Here is a 26,704-nt window from a genome sequence, read left to right as displayed (position 1 = left end):
GTGCAAGAGAATTTAAAAACACATCCTTCTATGGAACTCCCTTCCCTGGCATTTGACTTTCAGACCTTTGATGCTTTAAGACTAAAAATATGAATAATGTAAAGGGCACGTTGGTGCCAGCAGGGACAGGCTCACAAGAGGGTGACTGCTCTACATTAGCAGGACATTTGTAAATAGGAGCCCAGCCTCAGACGTTGCCATGTTGTGTGTGACCTTGACAATTATTGTTGGTATGAATAAATTGCTTTGTATAAAGCTTCTTGTCTCATAAAGAAATAAAAAAGGAGCAAAACTGGTCAATTTGCCGCTTCTTCCCCCTTTCCCCCCGCAATGGTTCAGTATTAGCTTGGAAACCTCACTTAGAGCACAGCTGTCAGTTCTATAATTAGATCAGTTAGGTCATTTTTAATGCAATGTGTGTTATTCACTTCAAACAAATAATACCCTGCAGTAACCTGTATGCTTTGTGCACCTTCCCAAAGGCTTGGAAACACACACATTCAGTTCTTGACGTGCTGCTCAGTATTATAGTGTGCAGCTCTGATGCCTGCTAAATCATCATGTAGCTTGTAGCATACCTGGCCTCCAGCTCAGCCCAGATTTAATTAGCTATCCCACAGGTGAAAGAAAAAGATTGATTTTGTCACTTCTTTCTCAGCATGGAGCCCTGTATTAAAGGATTTAATCAAATCTTGTTGACATTCAAGACAGGCAGCCTGGGTACTGGGTAGCAGCAGCCCTGTGGGTGACTGCACAAAAAACCTGTGATGAGTGCAGTGTTTTCATCTTCTGTCATCGAGTGCTTTTGCAATCACACAAAATGACAGTCAGCATCAAATCACTGTGTTCCCTCCTGTTGGATTCGCTCCTTTAATCATCTAACATCAAATCTTGCAGATCACCTCAGATCACTGTAAAGTTACAGGGGAAACAAACACCAAAACATATAGTTTTAATCCTTAACTCTTGGTATGTCAATTTATAATAAGAGCTGAGGAAATCTGTTCATGGAAATAGTCGATTTGTCAAAAAATGCAGTTTTGGTGAGCTCAAAACTATTTGTGAATTTGCCAGAAGTTCGCTAAATAGTTTCGGACAGGATTTCCCCTCCACCCCACCCCACCCCATTCACAAAATCGCTGAAGGGAGAGGTTTGGGCAGCCCACTGATATGTGGGAGACCCAGGTTCGAATTAGCATTCTGGAGCAGCAATTTGAATCCAGACCTTCTCAATTCACTGAAATATTCTGAAATGTTTGGATTCACGTCAAACTGAATTTTTTAATTTTCTTTTTTTCCAGAACTGATAGCGATCAGGAAAATCAGCTATTTGCCTGGTTCTATTTGCCTGATTCTACTTATGACCCTATCCGAGGAATACTTTGGCGGGTGATATAGGCTATTCAATGGCAACCATCTTTCAGATTCTGACATCCATTTGTTCAATTCACCTTCTGTACCTTACTCTGAAAACCAGAAGAAATGACATGCTATTGTACCTGAATTTCACTGTTTGGCCTAACAGAGTCCAAAATGTATAACTAGTGATATGGAAATCTAAAAGAGGCTTAGAGTTGAGATTTGGTTTGGATAAAATGTGGATATTTTCCTAAACCTTAACTGAACCAACCAAATCTGCAAAAATTTGCTAAAAAAATCATAGAGCAACAGGCTTTTGCTCAAGATTTATGGCACTTCCTACTTTCTGTCAAAGTAGAAGCACCAGGAAAAACACTTCTCTTGCAGTATTTCTGCATTTCTGGTTCTAACCCTAGACAGAAAAATAAAGGGAAAAGGTACCTCAGTATCTGAGAGCCTTCAGAACATTTGAGAACCTTCAAAAACTAAAGATGGGCATTGAACCGAAACCAACAACTGACATCAGAACACCTTCAAACTCTGAGGAGAGGTGGTGTTTGAAGTCTAAATTCAGAGACAAATTGTGCTTACGGCACGTATTTTTATAAGATGTGGAACCAGAATCTCTAGATCCAAACACCCTCCAAACTTTGACAGGTTTTTTTTTTTTTTTAACAAGATCTGAATTTTGGGTTCATATCCATTCCCCTCAAATCTCTATCGCAGGCTATCCACTCTAAGTAAAAATATCCCTACCCAGGAAAAGGTGCACAGACACACAACTATAGGACAGCAATTGCACTGATATTAGGAACGTGTGGTCATATTCAACAGGAGCGGACTTTTTTTTTTTTTTAAACTCTACTTTCCTTTTACCCAGTTCCTATGTAATTTTTGTCTTTTATGTTACCCTGTGAGTAAATTAAGTGCTTGTGAAAGGCACTGGGTTGGCAGCTGTGGGGGAAGGAGGAGCTGTATGTCATTTTCAACATAGCTACACTGCCAAGTTAACAGCTAACCAGTCCTTTGCTAACATGCTGCTTGCCTGATCGAATATGAACACTTGCTGTTTAGAAAAAGACATAATTGAACCAAAGCATTTAAATCTAATCAAACAGTATTGTGGATTTCGTTAAGTCCTATGATCACTGGACTCCTGAAATATGTTTTCCAAACTGTACAGGAATAGAGGTATCGGGTTACCAGCATAGCTAATAATTCATCAAAACATCAGCATTCATTTCACTTTGAAAAAATATGGAAGCTGACATACTGGATTTTTATATACACTGTACATTTCCTCCCACTGGACAATCATTCATTGCAAAATGTTCCCTGTCATCATATAATCAGATACATTTTAATACTCCAGGAGGGTGCATATTTTTCCTTAAGGGGGAATGCAAAGTGCCAAGTTCACCTGTAGAAATGTGGAGGAACACTGCAGCTGAATATATTGGGAGGAATGAGGAGGATGGTCTTGGAAAGAGATGATATTATTACCCATGGGACAGAGAAGAGAAAGACTTTGTTTTTGGAAGCAGTTTCCGGGAGAGGGGTTGTTGGGTGAGAAGTGAATGCGCAATGAGGGCATGGCTAGGGCCGGATAAAGGCATAGGCACTACAGAGCAGTGGTTAAGGCCCCCAACTAATGGGATCACATAATGCGGGCATAATCTCAGCTTTCTGTAAAAACCAAAAAAAGGTTTCTAGCCCAAGCAGTTGCACAGAAAAGCTTGAAAACATGACCTGAGTGTAACTGATGCAGCAAGGTCTACCTGAGTCTTCAGACAGCTTGAAACAGTAGCTCTAAGAGGTGTGACCTGCCCCATTCATCTTGATTGGGTGTGAACGTCAAAACCTACTGCTCTGGGGGGTTGCCAATACCATTCCAACAAAGGACATGGTGTGTAGCAGGGGGAAAGGGGTAAAATGGGCTAGGCCCAACCACTCAAGCCCATACACCACATTTGCTGAGGTAAATTCTGAGGCACCCATTATTATCATGGCTGCCTCTCTGGGATGCTACCAATTCAAGGGGAGCCTGTTACATGGGGATAAGGAGATCCTACATCATCCCTGCATCTCTGGGAGAGGAAGAGAGCCCCTGCCACTGCCACTCCAGCTGGCGGGGGAATATAGGACAATGGTATTGGGGTGGGGCCATGGAAACGGAGCTATGGTGACATGTGTCATGGTGTTCCTATGGCCCCAGATTGCCTTAATCCAACCCTGCTTAGTGATAACTTGGGTTTGATTCAGGAAAGTACTTAAGCACATGCCTATGTACTGTTTATTTCAATGAAGGTTAAGCAGGTACTTAAAGTGAAGCACGTGCTTAAGTGCTCTCCTGAACTGGGGTTTGGAAGAGGTTAGTGGAGGAGGAATTGCTTCACTTTGTTTTTAAATAGAAATAATAATTATATATTTAGACCTAGACACTGTAGCTGTGACTCTTTAAAAATTCCACAGCTCAGAGAGAGAGAGAGAGGTCACCATTAAATGTCAACAGATCTTACACAGTCATGGTGGTAGTCCCCTATTCAAAGACTTTGTCCACACTAGCAAGCGTTTGCTGGTATAGCTCCACTCCTAGAGTTTTGATGGCAAAACCTCTGCCGGGAGATGCAATTTACACCTGAAAGAGAGTTCTTTTGCCAGTGGAGTTTATACCTGAATGGAATAAGCTATACTGACTAAAGGACCTTTTTTTTGCCGGTATAACTGTGACTACTCTAGAGCTTTCATTGGTGTTTGTTGGCCAGGGATGTGGATTTTTCACACTCCTAGCCAACAGAACTAAGCCCGAGGGGAAAGTACACCAGAGTGCAGTAATGTCTGGCAAATATTGAATGTTTTTAAATAACCACTGTGTGTAGATTAATTGGAGATTTTGGCCATTTTGTATCTGTTGAGCAACAGCTTGCTGGTAATCCTCAGTACAGTATCTGGGAGTCTATAACACAAGAGTCTATTTCTGTGAAGCCAGCAGATCTTCACCTTACAGTATAATAGGAAAGCACATGAGTGTACATTATCCAGAGAGAAAACAGAGCATGAGTTGCATATTAATCTCTTGTGGCATACAGGCCAGACAAGGTTGCTACTCCATAATCAAGTGATAAATCTGTCCAAATAGGATTCTGAGTAGGTCTCCCTTGTTTATACTGCAGAACTTTGTGACCATGTGATTCTTCACCTGCAGAGGAATAGTGTCAGTGTAGCCAGTTAATGATTGAGATGGATCATTTGATATAAAATGACCTCAGAGGCTGCCTGCGTCCATGTCCCAGAGACTTACTCCCTGTTGGCTAGCTGTTGCTCAGAATATTCTGATGGTCTGACACAGATGTTACAAAACTTCCCCAAAACTATAAGGTGAAAATAAAGGGAATGGTTGACTCATCTGTTACCAACGTGGAGCGCCCGTTACTAGGGATGGTTTAAAAATGGGAACAGAAGTGTTATCCTTTTTTCATTGAAAAGTTTCAAAATTAAAATTTTTTGACCAGCTCTATTTGTTATAAAAACATATATTGTCCAGGATCATTGCTCTAACTGTCCCTCTTGCCCATCTGAAAAATCTGCACTGCATATTTATGCACTTGGGATATTATTCTGTCTTTGACAGCTCTGTTAGCACACAGAATTCTGACAGTTTCCAGACCATCTATCCTAAAATGGGACAATACTAATTTCCTTTGTAAAGTACTTTGCGATCTATAGATGAAGATTGCTGGATAAGAGCTAGGAATTATTATCATCCTATAACTGCTTAGGAAGGTATGGATATATATATCCACAAGAACCAAAAGGTAAAAGTTGTGGTGAGATCCTCAGTTTGTAATCTCAGAAAACAGAGTTGAACATGAGCACTGCTAAAGTAGGGTGTGTGTCTCCCAGTTCTAGGCTGCACACTGTAGGCTTTATTTTGTGATTTTCCCAAGAAAACTGAGAAGGCTCCAAAAGGTATAAAACACTTCTGTAGATCCACTCCTAGGCACTATGGTAATACAAATAGTAATAATAAAATTAAATAAAATAATAATAATAAAGAGGATCCACAATGGCTTCTTGATAATTATATAACAAATTGATTTTTAAACACCTTTAGTGATGGATACAATGGCAGCAGAGGGCCATCCCCTGAGGGCCTCAGCTAATGTAAATTGGCATGGCTTCACTGAAATCAATATACATACACTGATTTACACTACCTGAGGCTCTGGTTTCCTGCGTCTAAATGCTTCACCAAGCTATTCAAAACTTAATTAAGTTGCACTCTTTTACACCAGCGGGGAAATTGGCCCCTAAAAAGCAGCTATGTGGTTTTCAGTTTTTCTGCAGTCCAGATAAGGAGCGCACTTCTGAATGAGATCCAAAAGGCATTTGGATCTTTTCACCTCAGATTGAAAGACCCTCTGTCTAGTTTGCAGCACTCTACCATAGCTGAACTGGTTCTTCAGTATTAACAGGAGTAACCAAAATATTTTTTACCGCGAAAGTGAAAGGATAGGACTTGAATGCTAATTAGAAAAGAGATCGGCTGAGTAAACAGTAGCCTTTTATTTTTATCCTAACCACACTTCAAAGTTCTAGGATTCAGTCCTGTCCCCAGTGAGTTAGTGGAGGCTTTCCCATTGACTTCAGTGGGAGCTGTAAGGAAGAATAGAAAACTTTCTTTGGAAGACAAGTATCTTATAGGAGGTGATTGGGCAAGACTGTTGTTCCTTTTCCTTTACTTCATCACCTCTAGCTTAATTACAGGTATTAGTATGAGCTATTTTTCATGCGCTGTGCTCATACAGCACTGAGGACCAAGTTGAAACCACTTTACCCATATGAATAGTCCCATTGCTTTCCTTGAGGTTACTTGTGACCAAGGCTAGCATATTGTGACCCTAAAAGAGCAGTCAGATCCCCACATGCCGTGTAAGGTCTCCTGTATGGCAGCTATTTGATATGAGGCTTTTATGGAAGGGAGTGGTTAGAGCTGTGACTTAAGAGGCATGGATTCGGTTCCCCACTCTGCCATTGCCCTGCTAGGTGACGTTGGGCCAGTCACTGCCCCTCTTCGTGCCTCAGTTTTCCCATTTGTAAAACGAGGATGGTGTGTAAAGTGCTTTGAGATCTACTGATGAAAATCTACCCCATAAGTGTTACCACTGTTATGAAGAGTCAATATATGACAGTACTCCACAAGTACAGGGTGGTTATGTATTTTTCAATTCTGCAATTGGCCACAAGTGTCCAAATCAAAAAGGAATATGGATGCCTGAACATCTGCTCCAGACAAGAGATCTCTCCAGGCTCTTTGGATGTTACAGATGACAAATTACCCTCAAACATTTTTCAAGAATTTTAATTTAAGGAGGGAGAATTTCTTATCTTCCATAGTAATTTAGAGCCTGGATGTTCTCACCACTCTTGATTAAATGAGCAGTCTATTAAATGTCCTAATTCAGCAAAACACTTGCTTAACTTTACAATCTTATTGACTTCAACTGGACTACTCACATGCTTATAGTTAAACACATGTCCAAGTGCTTTGCTGAATTAGGATATTAGAGGGCTGTTAATTTCAGCAAGAGTGGTAGAACCATCCAGAGGGTCAGACAAGATTTGAGCAACATGTATACTTTGGTAAAATTGATCATATCCTTATGCCCAATCTGCTTTGATATTAGCAATTTTTGGGAAAAATAATGATCCAACCATTTTTGTTCTCAGGTGAAAATATTTCACATCTCTAAAGTCTCCGTTTTCTCCAGTGAATATGGATTATTTTAAATATCTTCTAGAGTTTTTAATCCATTACATACCAGAATTTTGCAGGTCTCTAATGAACAAAACAAATGTACAGCACTTAAAAAAAAATTAAATAAAAATCAGAACGGGTATCATGGCTGGAACTTTGCCACATTTGTTCTGTATACTTTGGAATATTTTATTATTTTACTCTGAAAGTATTGAGACATCAGAACAGTTTAGTAGCCAGTCAGACAGGAAAGTAGGTGGAACTTGAAACTAATTCCTAGTGATGAGTCATTAAGGACCCTTTGTCCCTAAGTTACCAATAGGATACTTGACGCAGCTAAGGTTTATATGTATTATTTTAACAGCGCAGATGCATATTGTATGTATGCACAGAGAAGTAAAAGGGCAACATCATTATTTGTTTTTACAGTAGCACCAAGAGGCCTGAACTGAGATCAGGGCTCCGGTGCGCTAGGTGCTGTACATATGCCTGGCAAGAGGCCGTCCCTGCCTGAAAGAGCTTACACTTTAAGTAGACAAGACATACAAAGGGTGGGAGAAAGGAAGTATTATCCTCACTTTACAGATGGGTAACAGAGGCAGAAAGAGATTAAATGACTTGACCAAGGTCACACAGGAAGCCAGTGGCAGAGCTGGGACCTGAATCCTTATCTGTTGAATACGTTAACCACAAGGCCATCCTTCCTCTCAATAATTCCTTGACCCAAATGGGATTGTATAGGACACACCATCAATCAGGGCAGAATTTTGTCAAATGGCTTTGACCCTGAGAATTTACAGTTTAATTCAGATGTAAATGATACACAATTGAAGTGATTCTGGTGAAGGGAAGCAGCAAGGAGATGAGCACTGAAAGGCTCTTATTGAAAGGGAGGTCACTTTACGCATAGGAGGAAGAGGGCAGTACCAAGTTTAGGGCATGGTGTGGGGAAGGGGAAACCTGTGCAGCCAATGGAAAGAAAGAAACAAGAAGGTAGCAGCGGGGCTCAGTAGGAGACAGTAGAGAGACCACAGGAAATGAGCACAGAGATGTAGGCAGGGTGGAGTTAGGTAACACCTTGATGGGAAAGAAAACAAGATTGAATAAAACTAAGAAAGGAGATTTATTTAATTTTTTCTTAGGATATAACAGGATCGGGACCATTCAGATGCACAACTTCACAATTAAACATCTAATTTGCACACATAGTCATCCTGTTTTTTCACATGCAGATTTTGTAACACAGTACTTATGTAAACTGTCAAGTATATTTGCATATTTCAATTACCTGATTTGCATGCTAAATCCCAGTAATTGAGTGTACAAATTAGGCAACTCATTTCTTTTTGCACAAAAATGCATAAGTAACTCATCCTAAATGAGGGACCTAGGTTTTGTCTACACAAAAAGTAGCAGTTACAAACCAAATTAGTAAAACCTATGCAAAAACCTTGTGGTGGATGCTCTTAAATTGGTTTAAACCTGGATTACGTCAATTTAGTTTAAACCGATTCCTTACTGAATGAAGCTAAATCAATATGCAATAAATGAGTATCCACACAAGGGTTTGCACCAGTATAACTAAATGGTTTTAAAACACACACCTTTACCTGTAGACCAGGCCTTCCAGATCTCTAGTCTTTTCACAATTATCATGTTAGAGAACCTGCTGATACAAGTTCTCCACTCAAAACAATAAAAATATGGTGGTGGATGAAAGAACAGATAGGATTTTAGGTATCTACTAGATAACAAACTTCAGTGAAAGAGACCAACTTTAAGTTGGGTTATGCTTAAAGGAATCTAATTATCTTTTCAATAGAAGATTTTTTTAAACGTCTATTATTTATTATTTGTATTGCCCTAGTGCCCAGTAGCCCTGAATCAGGACTCAGTTGTGTTATGTGCTGTACAAACACAGAACAAAAAAGACGACCCCTGTCACAAAGATCTTGCAATCCAAGTAAACTTTTACATGACTTCTGCAAGAGGTACTGTCCATGCCCAAGTTATCTATAACTGTGTAACAAGTTTTCCACTCCAAAGAACGGTGTTGACTAATAGGCATTTGAAGCCAATGTAGAACTTGACAAGCAGCATCTTTAAAGACAATAATTCAATAAATCAAGGGGGATGCATTTGTGCACTACCCAGAAGTCAAAAATCCCTAATTCATTCTGCAGTTTAATGGGCACACAGAAATATGGAATTATATATGCCCCAGTGATTAGCTAAGACTGAATTGGAGTCAGTTGTCACTCAGGTGAGAGACCAGATGTGTTTAACTGGCATGATAAAAAAGTCTTATATTTCACTAGGTGAATTGAACATCCTAAAGTGGCTATTGGCCAGTGTTAGAAACGTTTAACGAGATCACATTTCACTTGCCTTCACTGACATTGGTGAGAGTCTTAAATTACTCCTATAAAACAACCTTCTATGTGTAAACATAGATAAGGAATACACTGTACATGTCAATCAACAAAATGAGATCCATTACTTCAGTTGATTTAAAATGCAGCACACTTATCATAGTGGAGAAATATCTTTGTACCTTGACAGCAAGGTGAGGATACAGGCACCCTTAACCATACAGAAAGGCTTGGAAGCACTGGCTATTCAAAAACAGTATAGCAATTACTGGCAGTGTCAACGCCTAGGGAGACACCCTGCAGCCCTTGCTTTTGCCAGTCTTCCATTGAAATTAAAAGGAGCTCTGCTTTGACAAGGTCCACAGTGTTAGACCCCAAATCAGTGGGAGTTTTACCACCGGATTGACTAAAAATTAAATAAGGACTTCAAGATCGGGCCCTATAGGAGTAACCCACCTGATTCAAATTTAGCTTTGAAAACCAAAGTAAAAAGTATAAAATCCAATTTAATGTTAGTCAGTTATCGATCTTAAGAGTTCATTGTCAAAATAATAAGTTAATTGCCAGACATGCCATTCAGCACCAAAGACCTGATCTCAGAATTTCAGTCCTCTCCTGTAGCATCAATATAATCTGCCTTGATACATTGCAAAAGCAGACAGACATGCACTTGGTATAGTCTACAAAAGCAGCAATTGTCTCAGCATTCCTTCCCAATGGTAACAGGTACAATAGTGTACAGTCAGGGCTCTTGGTAGTTGAATGCTGCAGCACCTGCAGAGATCAATCAGAAGTTTATGTGAGAAAGATTAGAGATTAAAAATAGCCATATGCCGAATGACCTAAATTTAATTCGTCTTGCTGGCAACATGTGTGAGGGGGGAGGTATTTGAGGACACTTGCTGACAGAATCATATTTGATATTTTTGTTTCTTTAATTCTGTTGTTTTCTGATTAAAAAAACAGCATAAAAATCTAAACTATACAAGAGGAAATGCCTATTCAAGAACCAGCCCACCCCAAAAAGAGACTTGGTGAAGATAACAACAACCCATACACCCACCCATCCAACCCACATACACATACAAGCTTTGAAGTGCGCCCTAAGGGATAACAAATCTATTGGAGCAAGGATCGTAAATTCCAGAGTTGAACGTCCTTTTAAAAAAAACAAAAAACAAAAAACCAAAACCCTGCTGACAGCCTCCTTCCTTTTAAATCAAGGAGCTGCTAGATTCAGTTCTGCTGCCAATTGCAATGGTCCTCATGCCGGCAATGATAATATTCCCTAGGTCTAGAAAAATATAGAATACCGAGTCCATCTTGGGCCTGAATTTAGTCATACCCCAGCATGTCGGCGCCTAGAGAGTACAGGGATAGGCAGATTAGACAAGACAAACTTTAAATGAAATACAACTTCAAAATTATAGGAGAAAATATTCTGGACCAGCTAGATTTTTAGGCCAGGTTTGCTATTGTTTGTCTGAATCCTGAAGAGGATTTTTCTAGTTACTATTTCCTCTGAATTGCCATTTTTAAAAGTAGACTGATAACAACAGATACCGATATCAGCAGGGAGTTGTGAGGCTTAGTTAATTAATATATTCAAAGCACTTTAAGATCGTTCGATGAAAGAAGCTAAGAAGTACATAGTATAATTAGTATGTATTATTAATAAACCTCTGGCACACTGATGGGAGAAGAGAGACTTTTGTCCCCCAAAAGTTCTTACATTTGATATGAAAGACAGAATTAAGACAAAATTTAAAAAGCAAGCAAACAAAAATGTGGAACTCTTTATTCCACAGTAGGTTGCAAGTTCTTCTGATAAGAGAATCTAGAACCATCACACTACTTTTCTCTCAGCTTTTTGAGGAATACACAGAATGGAATATGATAAGATACAAGGGGTGTTATTTTGCTCTCTGTCATTGGGGCGAGTGAATAGAACTATTCTGAGAAGTTGTAAACAGATCTTATTAAATGCATGATCCTCAGTAAGGTTAAAAACCACATGGTGTCAGAGAAAAAGTGCTCAAAGCAATGGCTGGATGCTTTGATACAAACAGGAACATTAAAAAGAAAGTATGAGTCACTAGGTTTAAACCCTGTGCATGCCCAGTAGGATCTAGATATTTTGAGAGGTCTGAAGATACTCAGTCTGTGGTGGATTCTCACACAATTTTATAGAAATGCTAAGCTCTCTTTTCTGACAAACCTACCTCCTGAGTGCTCATGGGTAGGATCCTGCATCACTGGAGAGGAAGGATGTTCCAGTGACTAGCGTGCTACCCAAGGATTTAGGAGATTATATGGTGATGGGGGCCATATAATAGATGGCCACTGAAGTCAACGGCCATTGGATCAGGACATATACCGCCATATTTAAATGGATGTTTTAAACCCAAATACACCCACTTCTCTATGTTTCCATTACTGATTTAAAAAAATGTGAGTGAATCAGTTACTTCAATGGAGCTATGCTGATTTACTCCAACTGAGGATCTGGCCTACTGTATTTACAAGAAACAAATAATTCCCCAGGAACGTGAAAGATTTGCAAGTTCTTACTTAGATTTTTGCTTTATCGTTATTGCTCTCTTGATCTTAAGATGAGAAGTCTTGAAAAAACAATGTCAGAGAAATGTGAAAACATGTCTGGAATCCAGCTTGGCAATCACAGAAACCTAGATTCTACCGTGCTCAGGGCAGAGCCATGATAAAGTTTGGAAGTTTTGTAATCAGTCGCCGATAAAGTCAAGCATGTATACGAGACTTCACATGTCATGAAATTTCCAATGGAAGTTCTAAAGCTAGTCCTATAATCTAATGCCTGTATTTCAAAAGCCTTTGTAGAAAGGCTTAGACAGGGAAATCTTTGATAAATTATTCAACTTACTCTTTTAGCAGAATGATTATTTTAAAAAAATGTAGCCACAAGGTATCTTAATTATAGACACCAATATTTATTTTAGTGTTGTACTTTGAAACGGTTTCACTAATCATTGCCAATCAAAAAGTATATTTGGCATTTATTCTATTTACATAACACAAATGACACTTAGAAATCCAATTTGTTAGAAGATAAGGGATGACAGAAATTAGTGACAGTTTGTGAATGGGAAAAAAAGTTAATTTACAACAAATATTATTCACAATGAATCAACCAACCAGCTCTTACATCTCCAGTGGTAATATTAATTTTTCTACACTCTCTGTATCAGTTCTGGCTGGGATAAAGAATCAAAGTCAACCTTTGTGTGACTGGATGCAACTTCAGAGACTGCTGAATGAAATAATCTGGTCACCCTGTATTCAGCCTATCAAGCCACATACACTGCAACTGTTGAGCATCCTTCTAATTCATATGAAGGATGTTTTATCAAAATAAATGCTCTCGGTGGTATAGGGAGACGTTATTCCCGCTTAACAGACCAACTCACTGGAAAGGCCTTTTGATAACAGTATCATAGGTAGGCTTTATCTGTAGAGTCTGAATGTCAAATAATATGAAAATATATTGACTGTATTATAAAACAAAGCTGTGGCCTTTGAGTTTTTTTACTGTATTTGGAGAAAGGGATGGGAGGAAAGCAGCTTGCTACTATTATAAAAAAATGTTCTTAGTTAAGTGTAATTACCTTAACTGTATAACACCTTCCTTGAACAGGTTAATGGATTTCAGTGTTTGATAAGAGCTTCCATATGGAAAAAAAAATCCTGTAGAAATTAATGGTACATAAGAATATTTCCACCAAATTTTTGAATTATTCTACAGGATTTAATCAAGAATTATATCCCTATAATAGAATTCCATAGGATGGTTGTGAAAATCTATCAGTATAGAAAGGATTTGGTTCTAAATTAAATGCAATAGGCTTTTAGAGTAACTTCTGTACAACCCTATTAAATTTCTATACAACCTTTCATTCCCTATTAAGTTCTACAAGATTTCTCCATAAGGGCTGGAATCCTTAAACTAGGTACAGCTACATGAAGACAAAGATGGGCTTAAACTGCCTCCCCAGAGTAAGGACATTCAGAGGGCAGCAAACTATAATGTCATCTTTGGTACATCATCTAATGTCTTAGTATTGCAGAACACAGATTAGGTAAAATTTGGTACCTGGAAAACTTGTCTATACTAACAACAAAATCATGCCATGGGCAATGTGGTGTAGTAGTTACAACAAGGCACTGTGTGGCAGAATTCCTGGCTTCTCGTCCTGGCTCTGCCACTGATTTGCAATATACCTTTGGAAAGCCACCTAATCTTTTGGTTCACTTTATAAATGTATAAAATGAGATAATTGCATGCCACAGCTATGTTTCAAGGCATAAGCATCCAATCTTTTCAAAACACTTTCAGAGCTTTGGTTGATAAGTGCAGACATTATTATAGTAAAAATGAACTGTTCCAGTTAAACTCAATGGGTGTTTTACCTTCAAAGAGTCGGGTTTGGACCCTTGGCTGATACCATAAGAGATAAGGAACTACCATGCTTTGACTATCTCTATATTAGCAGGTTTCAGAGTAACAGCCGTGTTAGTCTGTATTCGCAAAAAGAAAAGAAGTACTTGTGGCACCTTAGAGACTAACCAATTTATTTGAGCATGAGCTTTCGTGAGCTACAGCTCACTTCATCAGATTGATGAAGTGAGCTGTAGCTCACGAAAGCTCATGCTCAAATAAATTGGTTAGTCTCTAAGGTGCCACAAGTACTCCTTTTCTATATTAGCATTTACTATGGCTATGTCTACACTACTGTGGTAAATTAACCTAAGTTACGCTATTCCAGCTACGTGAAGAGAGAGAGAGAGAGAGAGAGTGAGTGAGTGAGTGAGTGAGTGAGTGAGTGAGTGAGTGAGTGAGTGAGTGAGTGAGTGAGTGTGTGTGTGTGTGTGTAAGTAATGAAGAAAACTCAAAGGCCCTGCATAGGAATGTCTGGCTCTTTTGTGGAGTTTCTCTAGACTCGGGAGCTAAATCCCTGCATTAAGATTCAGGAGGAGTACTGCTGAGTCATTCTGGTAGATATATCCAGTAAGCTCCAGCAGGTTTCAGAGGAAACAGAGAAAACTAGGACACAGGAGGACCTGGGGGGAAAACCAGAGGAACAGCCAAGCTTCGGGAAGATTAGGCTGAGGTTTGTGTTGTGTTATTGTACTGAGTTACCAATAAAGGGAAACCCCAGGGAAGGAGGGAGTTTGGACACTACCTGAGCTCAGAGTAGCAGACATGTTAGTCTGTATCCGCAAAAAGAAAAGGAGTACTTGTGGCACCTTAGAGACTAGCTGGGTGCAGGGTACAAAAGTTAAGAGATACCAGAAACCTAGACATCTGAAATAGAAGTGACCTATTCGACCATGTAGCCTGCCTGTGCTGAAAGAGGTATGTTTCCTGTCTCCCTTGGTCAGAATACAATTTTTATCCATTGAATTTAGTGGAAGCAAGAGATACCAGCTTCTTTAGACAGGACTAATATTAACGTGTTAACCATACTGACTGGCCACATTTGCTTCTACTGCCAGGTACCTCCATAGAGTAAATCATATTGACTGTGTTTATTATAAGAACTAAATGATCAGCTGTGAACTTTCACAGACATAAATATTTTGCCATTAGTAATAACAAATAGCATACTCTTGTAATTGTGAAAGTAGCACTGAATTATTCTGCTTCACAAGTTAGGAGAAACGTAAAGGCCACCCTGAATCAAACGAATGGACAATAGAAGCATCTGATAATTAGGTGCCAAGTTTATTCCTAACAACCAATGGTGGGGACATTTATCCCAGCAAATAAAATGAATTAAATTAAAGTAGTTGTTTTGAACGGACAGGAACTGATTTCTACACAGTTTAGGGGTGCAATTGCATACTCCATTTGGCATACAGCTACAAATACGAGCATGCACAAATCAAATAATCACATAGTCTGCTGACCAGAACTGACAATCACTGCATGCAATTGTCTGGTTTGCACTTGTAATTGCTCTAATTGCATGCACAGATTATGTGCATCCGATGATGTAGCTCACAAAAGTTTATGCTCAAATAATTTTGTTAGTCTCTAAATTGCCACACGTACTCCTTTTCTTTTTGCGGATACAGACTAACATGGCTGCTACTCTGAAACCAGATTATGTGCATAACTGCATGCCTAAATTCTTTGAAAATCTAGCCCAAAATTCTTCTCATGAACAACAATCAGTGATAAACATCTGCAGTTAGAGCTGGGCAAAATTTGGAATTTCTATGCCCCAGGAAATTTTGACATTAACAGATTTTTATCCCAAATTGGGATTAAAAATTGAAATTTTTCATGGAATAGAAATTCTGAGTTGGAAATGTCAAAAGTTTTCATGTTGCCATTTTTGATCAAAATATTTTGACATTCCCAAAATCAAAACGTTTTCATTTGTTGAACTAACCCCAAATGCTTCATTTTGCATCAGTTCAACATTAAACCGCATTTTCCTATGGCTGAGCATTGCCTTGTGGGAGCTGTAGCTCGGGAACTGGAGACCTCCATTCTCCCCTATGGCCATACTCCTTTGCTGGAGCGTCATATGACATCGTGATGCACCACACGGAACTTGGTCAGCAGGAAATCTGCATTACATCATGGGAATACAGGGAGCTCAGCCCATAGGACGGAACGCAACTCCCAGAAGGCAATGCACTGATAGGGAAATGCAGTTTAATGTTTTACTGAACTCATTCTATATGGAACATTTCAAATCTGTTCAACAAAACAAAATGTTCTAATTCAAATAAAATTGACCCAAAACATTTAACTTTCATTTTGCTCATGGAAAATATATTTTAAAAAAGATCTGCAAAATTGAGGTTTTCCCCACAGAAAATGTTTATTTAACAGAAACTGCATTTTCCACCGGAAAATAATTCTAATGGAAAATTCCTGATTGACTGCAGATAGAGCCATTTTCACTTATGCCAAAATGCAAATTATTCATTCAAATACAACTCTGATGGAAGGGGCATAACCCCCTTGAACTCACCAGGGTTGAATTTGGCTCACTGAGTGTAAGATAGGCTTCCCACAGGAGACTAAACTCCTCACAGCAGGAAACAGACCTTTGGTGCATGTATGTTTTGCCCAGCACGGAGCACGTTCCTGGCATATAACAATAAGTACATTTAAATAAAGACCCCATTTTTATAAACATGGCTACTTGGCTCTGGCACTAAAGGTCAGGTTCCCCGCTGCTGAAGGAATGAAACCAGAGTCTGGGAACCAGCTGAGTGAGTTTCTAAATGGGGCTGTTGAAAGCACAGGAGACAGTAAAATATAGCAAACAGTGACTGGGCAAATGAGAAGGATAAGGAAGGGAGAAAGCTTAGTGCAGTGAAGAATGAAACAACATTTATGGGAGAGGAGGAGTACTTGTGGCACCTTAGAGACTAACAAATTTATTTGAGCATAAGCTTTCGTGAGCTACAGCTCACTTCATCGGATACATTCAGTAGAAAATACAGTGGGGAGATTTATATACACAGAGAACATGAAACAATGGGTGTTACCATACACACTGTAAGGAGAATGATTAGGTAAGGTGAGCTATTACCAGCAGGAGAGCGGGGGGCAGGGGGGACCTTTTGTAGTGATAATCAAGGTGGGCCATTTCCAGCAGCTGACAAGAACGTCTGAGGAACAGTGGGGGGGGGGGGGAATAAACATGGGGAAATAGTTTTACTTTGTGTAATGACCCATCCACTCCCAGTCTTTATTCAAGCCTAAATTAATTGTATCCAGTTTGCAAATTAATTCCAATTCAGCAGTCTCTCATTGGAGTCTGTTTTTGAAGGTTTTTTTGTTGAAGAATTGCCACTTTTAGGTCTATAATCGAGTGACCAAAGAGATTGAAGTATTCTCTGACTGGTTTTTGAATGTTATAATTCTTGATGTCTGATTTGTGTCCATTTATTCTTTTACGTAAAGACTGTCAGGTTTGGCCAATGTACATGGCAGAGGGGCATTGCTGGCACATGATGGCATATATCACATTGGTAGATGTGCAGGTGAACGAGACCTTACCTGATCATTCTCGTTACAGTGTGTATGGTAACACCCATTGTTTCATGTACTCTGTGTATATAAATCTCCCCACTGTATTTTCCACTAAATGCATCCGATGAAGTGAGCTGTAGCTCACGAAAGCTTATGCTCAAATAAATTGGTTAGTCTCTAAGGTGCCACAAGAACTCCTTTTCTTTTTGCGGACACAGACTAACACAGATGCTACTCTGAAACCTGTCATTTATGGGAGAGATTTTCAAAGGCACAAATGGGAGTTGGTGCCTAAAAGCCCTTCATGATTTGAAATTTTCACCCCTGAATATTTTGCACTTCTATACCACCTGTTATCTAAGAAACTCAGCATCAGCAAACGAGCTTCACAATCCCCTCCTGAGACAGACGCTCTCATACAGATGTGAACCCAGAGAAGTTAAGTGACTTGCTCAGCAAGGAGTAGAACCAAGGAGTCCTGCTGTCCATTCCCCTGCTCTGACAGCTAACCACACTCCCTGTAAACAAGGTGAGTGTTGGCTGCAAACATGTAGGATTCAGATTGCACTGACGAACGCTAGCGAGGAAGCTATGAAGCAAAAGCAGAAGAGAAACGTAGCTAGCAGCGCATCTCATTTGCTGGTTCAGTTACATATGCACATCAGGTAGTTTCACAAACAAATAACTAATTAGATGTATTTGCATGTGCAATTGCAGTCATTTCACAACCAAATTAGACACGCAATTGCACAATTATCCTGACATAAGAATGTGGCTTATAATGTGAAAAGAGACTGAGTTAATAGCATGCTTGACCAGACAGAGGGCTCTAGTGAGGCAAGAGAGAACATTTTTGGTGCCCATCAACTGAAACATTTCATTTTGATTTCAACATCTCTTTTTTTTCTTCAAGTCTAATTAGCTTAGATTTCAAAACAAAAACATGTTTCAAATGGAAAACCCAGAACGTTTTGTTACAAAAAATGTCAAAACAAAACTTTTTGGCAACTCCAAACCTTTTTTCTAACTTTTTTGAGTTGGGAGATTCACTGACCTTGTTTCTTAAACACTTTTGTTTTTCAAAAATCAGCAGTTTTCAACCCAAAAAGTTTAATGGAAAAATACCAGACCAGCTCAATTCTGGGGATTGCAATTCGAGGAACTCTGGGAACTGTAGGCACAGTAAGGCATTCTGCGAAGGTTCCCGGGGCTGGGGGGAAAATATAAGCTGCAGAGAACAGGGCATATTGTTGGCTCTCCCCAGGATAAGGGTCTAAGTGGGGTTTAGGAAGAGCCTGGGAAGAGACCTAGAGATACAACTGAAGGACTGGGAAATGTACCCGAGGAAGGAGTGATGTTTGGGGCTAGAATAACCAGCAACTGGGAGGAGACATGGAGAGGGCAGCAGCTGCTTATGTGTCTCCACCAAATTGCTGTGGAAGAAGCCCAGTGACAAGACTGTCAGTGGCCCAAAAAGGAGGTGAATCCACGCACCAAGAGGTAAAGGCTTTGGACTGATGTTAGATTTCTGTTTACCTTGGAAGGGGAGGAGTTTACTTTGGTTTGATGAAGAGCTAAATTAACCTCAGAGAAGGGGAAACAAGGCAGTAGCCATGTTGGACAAGCGAAGAAGGTAAACCACAGCTACAAGCCTTCAGCTGAGCAAAACTTAGCCAGGCTTGCTTTAATGGAATGAGCAGGCATATCACCTGGCAACCTGGCTAAGAGATAGGAGATAAATTATGGGAGTGGGAAGGGGAGAATCTGATATACTGCTCGCTGCTGGTAGAGGTGGTGAATTCATACATAAAATGTTGAAGATGAATGAGAAATGGATCTTGTATCGTAATTTGAAGACATTTATAACTAGTTGTGTGTAAAAGCAGAATGTTAAAAAATCCATCTGAGATGCTACTTCCGTAACTATTATTTTTGTTACTATTATAACAAGGAAAAAAGAGAATTTATGGAGGAACCTCATTAATACCAATGTAAGGCATTTTGAGATTAACAGCATAGAGCAATGGGCAGCTGAAAGAAAAAAGCTGCTGTATAAATTCTAGAGGCATGCATAATAGGATTACTGAATTGGAGCTGCAGGTTTTCAAGGATAAATCTGATATTACTGCAACAGCAGAAACATGGTTGAAACAGGGAAATACATGGAAATTTAGCACACCAGAATGGAGAGATTTATACTCCTAATAAAGCAAAAGGGAAGGAGAGCATAAGAGAAGGATAAATATTACAATATGCAGAGAAGCTTTTTACAGGCAGGGGGATGTGGGTACTCTAGGCCTGCAGGGCAGTAAAAAAAAGATAAAATCAGGTCATGCTCCAGGAAAGTCTATGAGAAGATCAGAGGTTTATATTTTTTCCCATGGGACACTAATTGTTCTGATATTGATCACGGTATGAATTTATGAAAACTAAAGAAAAAAGTCCTTTCTTCTTTAAGAGGCAGGAAGACTCGTAGATACATATATATTAAGGTCAGAAGGGACCATTATGATCATCTAGTCTGACCTCCTGCACAATGCAGGGCACAGAATCTCACCCACCCACTCCTGCAATAAACCTCTCACCTATGTCTGAGCTATGGAAGTCCTCAAATCATGGTTTAAAGACTTCAAGGTGCAGAGAATCCTCCAGCAAGTGACCCGTGCCCCATGCTACAGAGGAAGGCGAAAAACCATCAGGGCCTCTTCCAATCTGCCCTGGAGGAAAATTCCTTCCCAACCCCAAATATGGCAATCAACTGAACCCTGAGCATGAGGGCAAGATTCACCAGCCAGATATCCAGGAAAGAATTCTCTGTAGTAACTCAGATCCCACCCCAGCTAACATCCCATAACAGGCCATTGGGTCTATTTACCATGAATAATTAAAGATCAATTAATTGCCAAAATCATGTTATCCCATCATACCATCTCCTCCATAAACTTATAGAGTTTAATCTTGAAGCCAGATAGGTCTTTTGCCCCCACTGCTTCCTTTGGAAGGCTATTCCAGAACTTCACTCCTCTGATGGTTAGAAACCTTCGTTTAATTTCAAGTCTGAACTTCCCAATGACCAGTTTATAGCCATTTGTTCTTGTGTCCACATTGGTACTGAGCTTAAATAATTCCTCTCCCTCTCTAGTATTTATCCCTCTAATATATTTATAGAGAGCAATCGTATCTCCCCTCAACCTTCTTTCGGTTAGGCTAAACAAGCCAAGCTCCTTGAGTCTCCTTTCATAAGACAGGTTTTCCTTCTCTGTACCTGTTCCAGTTTGAATAATTCCTTCTTAAACATGGGAGATCAGAACTGCACACAGTATTCCAGATGAGATCTCACCAGTGCCTTGTATAATGGTACTAACACCTCCTTATCTCTACTGGCAATCCCTTGCCTGATGCATCCCAAGACCCGCATTAGCTTTTTTCCCAGCCATATCATATTGGTGGCTCATAGTCATCCTGTGGTCAACCTCCTCTGTTACTTCTAATTGATGTGTCCCCAGCTTATAACTAAAATTCTTGTTATTAATCCCTAAATGCATGACCTTACACTTCTCACTATTATATTTCATCCTATTACTATTACTCCAGTTTACAAGATCATCCGATCCTCCTGTATGATATCCCGGTCCTTCTCTAAATTGGCAATACATCTCAGCTTTGTGTCAACCGCAAACTTTATTAGCACACTCCCACTTTTTGTGCCGAGGTCAGTAATAAAAAGATTAAATAAGATTGGTCCCAAAACCAATCCCTGAGGAACTCCACTGGTAACCTCCCTCCAGTCTGACAGTTTACCTTTCAGTATGACCTACTGTAGTCTCCCTTTTAACCAATTCCTTATACACCTTTCAATTTTCATATTGATCCCCATCTTTTCTAATTTAACTAATAATTCCCCATATAGGACTGTTTCTTATAGAGTTGTTTGAAAGGTCTAGATAGGCAGAGAATTTTCAGGTCGTAATCTCTAGTAAAACAAACCATGTATGCTACTTAAACTTTAGCTGGTTTGTTTTGTAATTTATTTATTTATTTAGTCAAGCTCAGACCAAATGCAGCCTCTGGTTTCCAGGGAAGTCCTAGTATCTAGACGGTTTTACGGCTTGGCAGACTGAGACCCCAAGAGAATGAATATTGGGCAGAGGTCACGGAGTGAGTGAATGGATCAGCTGAGATTTAATCCCCAGGACCTCAACACCAGGGAGCTGCCAGACTCGAAGGATGCCAATATCTGATACACTCATGAGGTTCAAGTCCTGGAAAAGCAACATTCCCATCTGATTATTGGAAGGCTGCTTTTAGAGAACTGCAACCAACCTTTAGTCCCTTTAGAAAAAGAAAGGGCTATTTAAGAAAGACCACAACTCGGTTGCATCCAGGTTAAATTCAAACAGAAGCAAGGGCAACAGAGGACAATGTGGTTAAGTAGGGATGTAGTGGGCGGTCCTCTGTATAAGTAGAAGGCTTTTAAAAAATATAGACAAACTGGTAAGGAGGATTGGGAGATCCATAAAAATAAGCTGATGTAAGCTACAAGGATAATCAGAGGAGCAGAAGGAAACATTGACTAAAATTACAGTGAATATTTCAGCTAACAGTAAAAGATTCTGCAAGTATAGTCACAACAGTCAGAAGAAATTGATACAGTATAGGAACCAGTAGGAATTAGAGGCAAGAGATCAAGGAAAAATAGAAGACTTTGTTATACAGGTTTGTTTGTGGGATGGAGAGTAGTCTAAGGGTCCGACCCTGCAAATACTTATGAACAGGCTTAACTTTATGCATGTGAATAGTCCCTTTGAACACAACTGGACTAAACTGAGCTCAGTGGAACTACTCATACATATAAAGTTAAATACCTGCGTAGTTCTTTGTAGGACCGGGGCCCAATGCTGCAATTGTATTACAGTATCGTGGGGAGGAGTGTAATGTGCATGGAAGAGTGGAAATGGAGAGTATTTATAATATACATCTCTATAGCTCCCATTATTAGAGGACGTGGTTGCTGGGAGGAGGGGCAGACAGCCCTTCTTGAGGCAAACAAAGTGTTAAGAAAAGGTAGTACACATTTCTCAAGTCTTAAAGAAAATGACATCAATAATTAGTGAGACAAAAACTGCTGTTTTGAAAAGTTCTCTGATATCAGCTCCGATATTTGAAGGCTCTGAGGGGACAGGATATTAGCAAATCTAATAATATTATTCCTATTTTATTTAGGTACTAATATTGCTCAGCATTGTAAAAGACAAAGTAGACATTCCTTGCCCTGAGGAGGTTACAGCATAAAAGCCAATCAAAGATTCAACACGATGTATGGAGAAACCCAGAGGAGATGTTAATTTAATATGTTTATTTTTAGCTCATTCATGCAGTCTCTCTCTCTCTCTTTTTTAAATTTAGTAAAGATCCCACTTCTTCCCTCATATACCTACCTCTTCCTTTAATGGTGTTGGGAGCAGGGCAAAACTGGGCCCAACATGTCTATCAGATATGTCTATCAGATATATTGCAGAAAGTTATTCTAGATTTGTTAGGTTAGGTGTTGTGGAGAAAATATTAAAATAGAAACAATGAGGAGAGATTTAGTTAGGGATCCTGCCTTGAAAAACTTAATCCGATTAGAACTTGTTCCTTATCATCTAACTGAGAGATGGGGCAAAGCTGACAAAGGCAAAGCATGCAGAGGCTAGAAGGAGGGTTAATGGCTTGTTGACAAAGTCCGGCATTGGCTTATACAAAGGCTCATGGTGCAGAAAGTACAATAGTTTGTTGAATTATTTTAAAAATTGCTTGAGCAGGAAACTGCAACCTGTTTATGTATATGACATTTAATTGGAAAGAATCTTCTACTGAGGAGCCACAAATCCAGAGACTGGAAAGAGTAACTAGCACAGATGAGAATTCTACTGACTAAGAAGGAGATTTTGGGTAGAGAGGAGAGAACTAGAAAGAGGTTGTCTAAGTATTTCAGTCTAGCCCAACTGTAAAATGGGGAGGGAAGAGGGATGAGACAGGAAATGCTGGTTTGTACCAGTTGAAGGACACTTTGGTGATAACTACTGGAATAGATTACTATGGTCCCCTTTCCATGGGAAAGGTTTGAATGTCCTGGAGAGGGCACGATGCTGACAAAAGCAGAAATAGTCTCATTTTAAGAGGAAATGTGAAAGAGGGTGATGCTGGCAGAAGAATTACTTGAAGGTCACCTACTCTATTAGAAGGACTTACATGTATGCAATAGCTGGATGAGGTGAGGCAGTGAGTCCAGATTCAGAGAATGCAGTCTTAAAGTGATGATAACTGGGCACAACTGTTTGATTCTGATAATGGGTCAGACCCGCAAATCCTTACTCAGTCCTTTCCATGGTCAGCTGCCCAGTGACTTCAGTCAGACCTTGGCCTGTGTCAGGATTGGGCCCAATAAATACAATAGATGGATGAGCTCTCAAGGAAGGTTATCAAAGCAAAGAGTACACTGTGTACAAACCCAAGAGCAGCAAGTGGAGAAGTATCCACAAGCAAAGAGGCAAAGGTTTCACTAGACCTAGTGGCCTTTTTCTGCCTAATCTAATCATTCATCATCTCTCTTTTCCTTGCTACAGTTAAAGTGACTAGAATCTGTATTTGTCTTCAAATATTCCTGCAGTTCCCAGGCAAATTACATCATCACATCAATTGTAATAGTGAAACATCAGGAGGGTAGTTTAACATGGGAAAGGCAATAATGCATTTGCAATTCACTCTAGATTAGTCCAAAGTCTGCCATGCTGAATGCACTTACTCTGAGAAAATTCTCAGAAGATAAACCTAGAGCGTATTTCACTTATAAATCCCAACAGATACTTATTTGGCAAGAGTGACTCCCTGCTCATATACAATAAATCGTGAGCTTCAACAGTCCCTAGTGGATTTTGAGTCAGTGCCACAGATAGCTAAGCACGAGGCCTCTGGTTCAGGATTCCATAGCTGTGCCAAAGGATGCCTATGCATTATTAACATCTTCAGCACAGTGTTATCTGTGCCATTTGAAACAAAAAAGACCTTCTGGGTCTCCGCCTGTCATTAAAAAAGCGATAACCAATTCATCAAAGCAACCCCACACTTTTCCTTTTCCCTGCCAGAATAAATCACTTATCCCACACACACTCTCTTCAAACTATCTTCTCAGAACTTTAAAGACACTTTTGTTTATACCTGCAATGCTGCAATAGAAACAAACCCATTTTTCAAAATCAGAAAACAAAACAAAACATAATACACTTGCTACAGGGACAAAGTTCCAGTTTGCATGTAGAAATGTACATCAAGCAGAAAAATATACATTTCCAGAAAAATAGCTCTGCTTTCATTTTGCTATGCAGCAGTATTGCAGGAGAACTGGTCCCAGAAATGTCAAGCGTTCAATCCTTTAACGTTTAGTCTCCAATCCTTAATACTGCATTTCCACCTCTTTTAACCTTTATTTTTATCTCCCCAGTTACAGAATAGCCATGTTTGTTTGCAGATGTTTCATCGCTAATGAAAATGTGCAGTTGCAAGGATATTCTCTAATGCGGAGCAGCTAATTAGCCATCAACTATGACACTAATTTCTCAAAACTATGATGTTCTTTTCAAAGTATATTAAAATAGAACTGCTGGATCCAAGTGTAACAACTTCAAACCAAGCAGCATGTCAATCATTTATTAACAGCCAAGGAATTTCAATTGCATTGTATAGAGGGGAAAATTAAAATCTGCCAGAAGCAGGTAAGAAACAGATCTAAAACACTGTCCTCAGTAAAGCTGAAGACTAAAAGTGCATGGTACTTCCTTGGGGTGTTTGCATTTTACCCTGAAAAGTTAAGATAAGCCTTGAAAGGCAGCATTTATTAGTATAGCCATCCTTGCTTACCGCTAGCTAGTTAGAAATTATTCTGAGTAGCCCTATACTGAGTGATACACACCATTATATTTTTACTAGTTAAATTCAAGCTAGTAAAACTCATAGGAAACTTTATACAGATCATTACAGTTTTGGACCAAGATTGGACATCTACTATGACAGTGCATCAAAACAAGACCTAGGACAAGCAGTAAATAAACCTTAACTGCTTCTCAGAGAACTTGAAAAACCTAGGTAAAACAGCCCATGCTTTAGATAAACTAATGAGGTTACACTTCTCACTGTAATTGTGCATCTGTTCCAACTGGCCTCTGAGGGCTGGATGGCTTCTGATGTTTATTTCCCTTTCCTCAACTCTTTCATCTACCCATAGATAATAATAATAAATAGAAAATCTTTCCCTGTTTTGCATGAGGCCCTCCCAGGCTCCCAGCCCTCCTCCCCCAATAAAAACCTTATCCAGGAAAGTAGAAGAGCCATAGATTCCATGAAGTCCACTAGGGACTTGGCTATTGTTAATCAGTGTTACATTGAAGGCGCTCAAACCCTGGGCACCAGTACAAATCTTTAAAGGCACATACATCAAACAAACGTCCCCGTTTGCTTATGACAGTTGGCTGCCAGGGACCCATTTCAGCCCCCACAGGCAATACTTATGGATGGCAAACATTGAGCAGTAATTTGAGAACTTACCTTGGCAGCTACTGAAGAGTTGGGCTTCTCTAGAAGATCCCAGAGTTTTTTCCTCTTGTCCGCGCAGCAGGTGTTATCAAATTCCTCCCCTTCCCTTTCCCTCAGCGTCTCGGCTTCCCTCTTCAGCTCCTCGTTCATCTGCTCTTTTTTCTGGTGGTACCTGGCCTGGCAGCAGGACTCCAGGTAGATCTCGTCGATCCCCCAGTAGTCTAGTTCTTGGCTGAAGGACAAGGCGCACATCTCCTCCATCATGTGCAGCTTGCCCGTGCGGTAGAAGTTCAAGATGGAAGTGAATGCCCCCGGGTGCCGGTCAAAGAAATACTCGTTCTCCTCCAGGTTATAGTCGTCACAGATCTCCATGAGGGACTCGTGCGTGTTGCAGTCCCTCAGCTTGCCCAGCCTGGTCCGGGGCAGCCTGTCCAGGGTTCGCCAGAGAACTTCGTGCGCCAGGCCCCCGACGTTGAGTTTGACCCTCCGGGAGCAGGTCTTGCTCCTAACGATCTCCATGGGGTCTGGAGGCAAAGAGGTAGAAGACCGAGATCCATGCTTGTTCATGCCCGCGGGCATCGCTGCCTCTGGAAGGCTCCGCGGGGCCGGGCA

The 26,704-nt window shown here is 40.0% G+C and overlaps 1 protein-coding gene across 1 annotated transcript in view; it reads right to left on the bottom strand.

Moving 5' to 3' along the window:
* The window catches only part of KCNB1 (potassium voltage-gated channel subfamily B member 1), a 190,894-nt gene extending 164,214 nt beyond the window's left edge, over window positions 1–26,680 (bottom strand). Inside the window, exon 1 of the mRNA XM_077832187.1 lies at window positions 26,105–26,680. Within this exon, the coding sequence (XP_077688313.1) occupies window positions 26,105–26,671 (567 nt within the window). The 5' untranslated portion in view covers window positions 26,672–26,680. The remainder of the gene's footprint in view (window positions 1–26,104) is intronic.
* Between the last annotated feature and the right edge of the window lie 24 nt (window positions 26,681–26,704).

The sequence above is a fragment of the Eretmochelys imbricata genome, chromosome 13 (assembly GCF_965152235.1).
Source record: "Eretmochelys imbricata isolate rEreImb1 chromosome 13, rEreImb1.hap1, whole genome shotgun sequence".
Taxonomy (NCBI): Eukaryota; Metazoa; Chordata; order Testudines; family Cheloniidae; genus Eretmochelys; species Eretmochelys imbricata.
The sequence above is the reverse complement of the archived record's forward strand: the minus strand, read 5'-3'. Positions and strand labels throughout refer to the sequence as shown.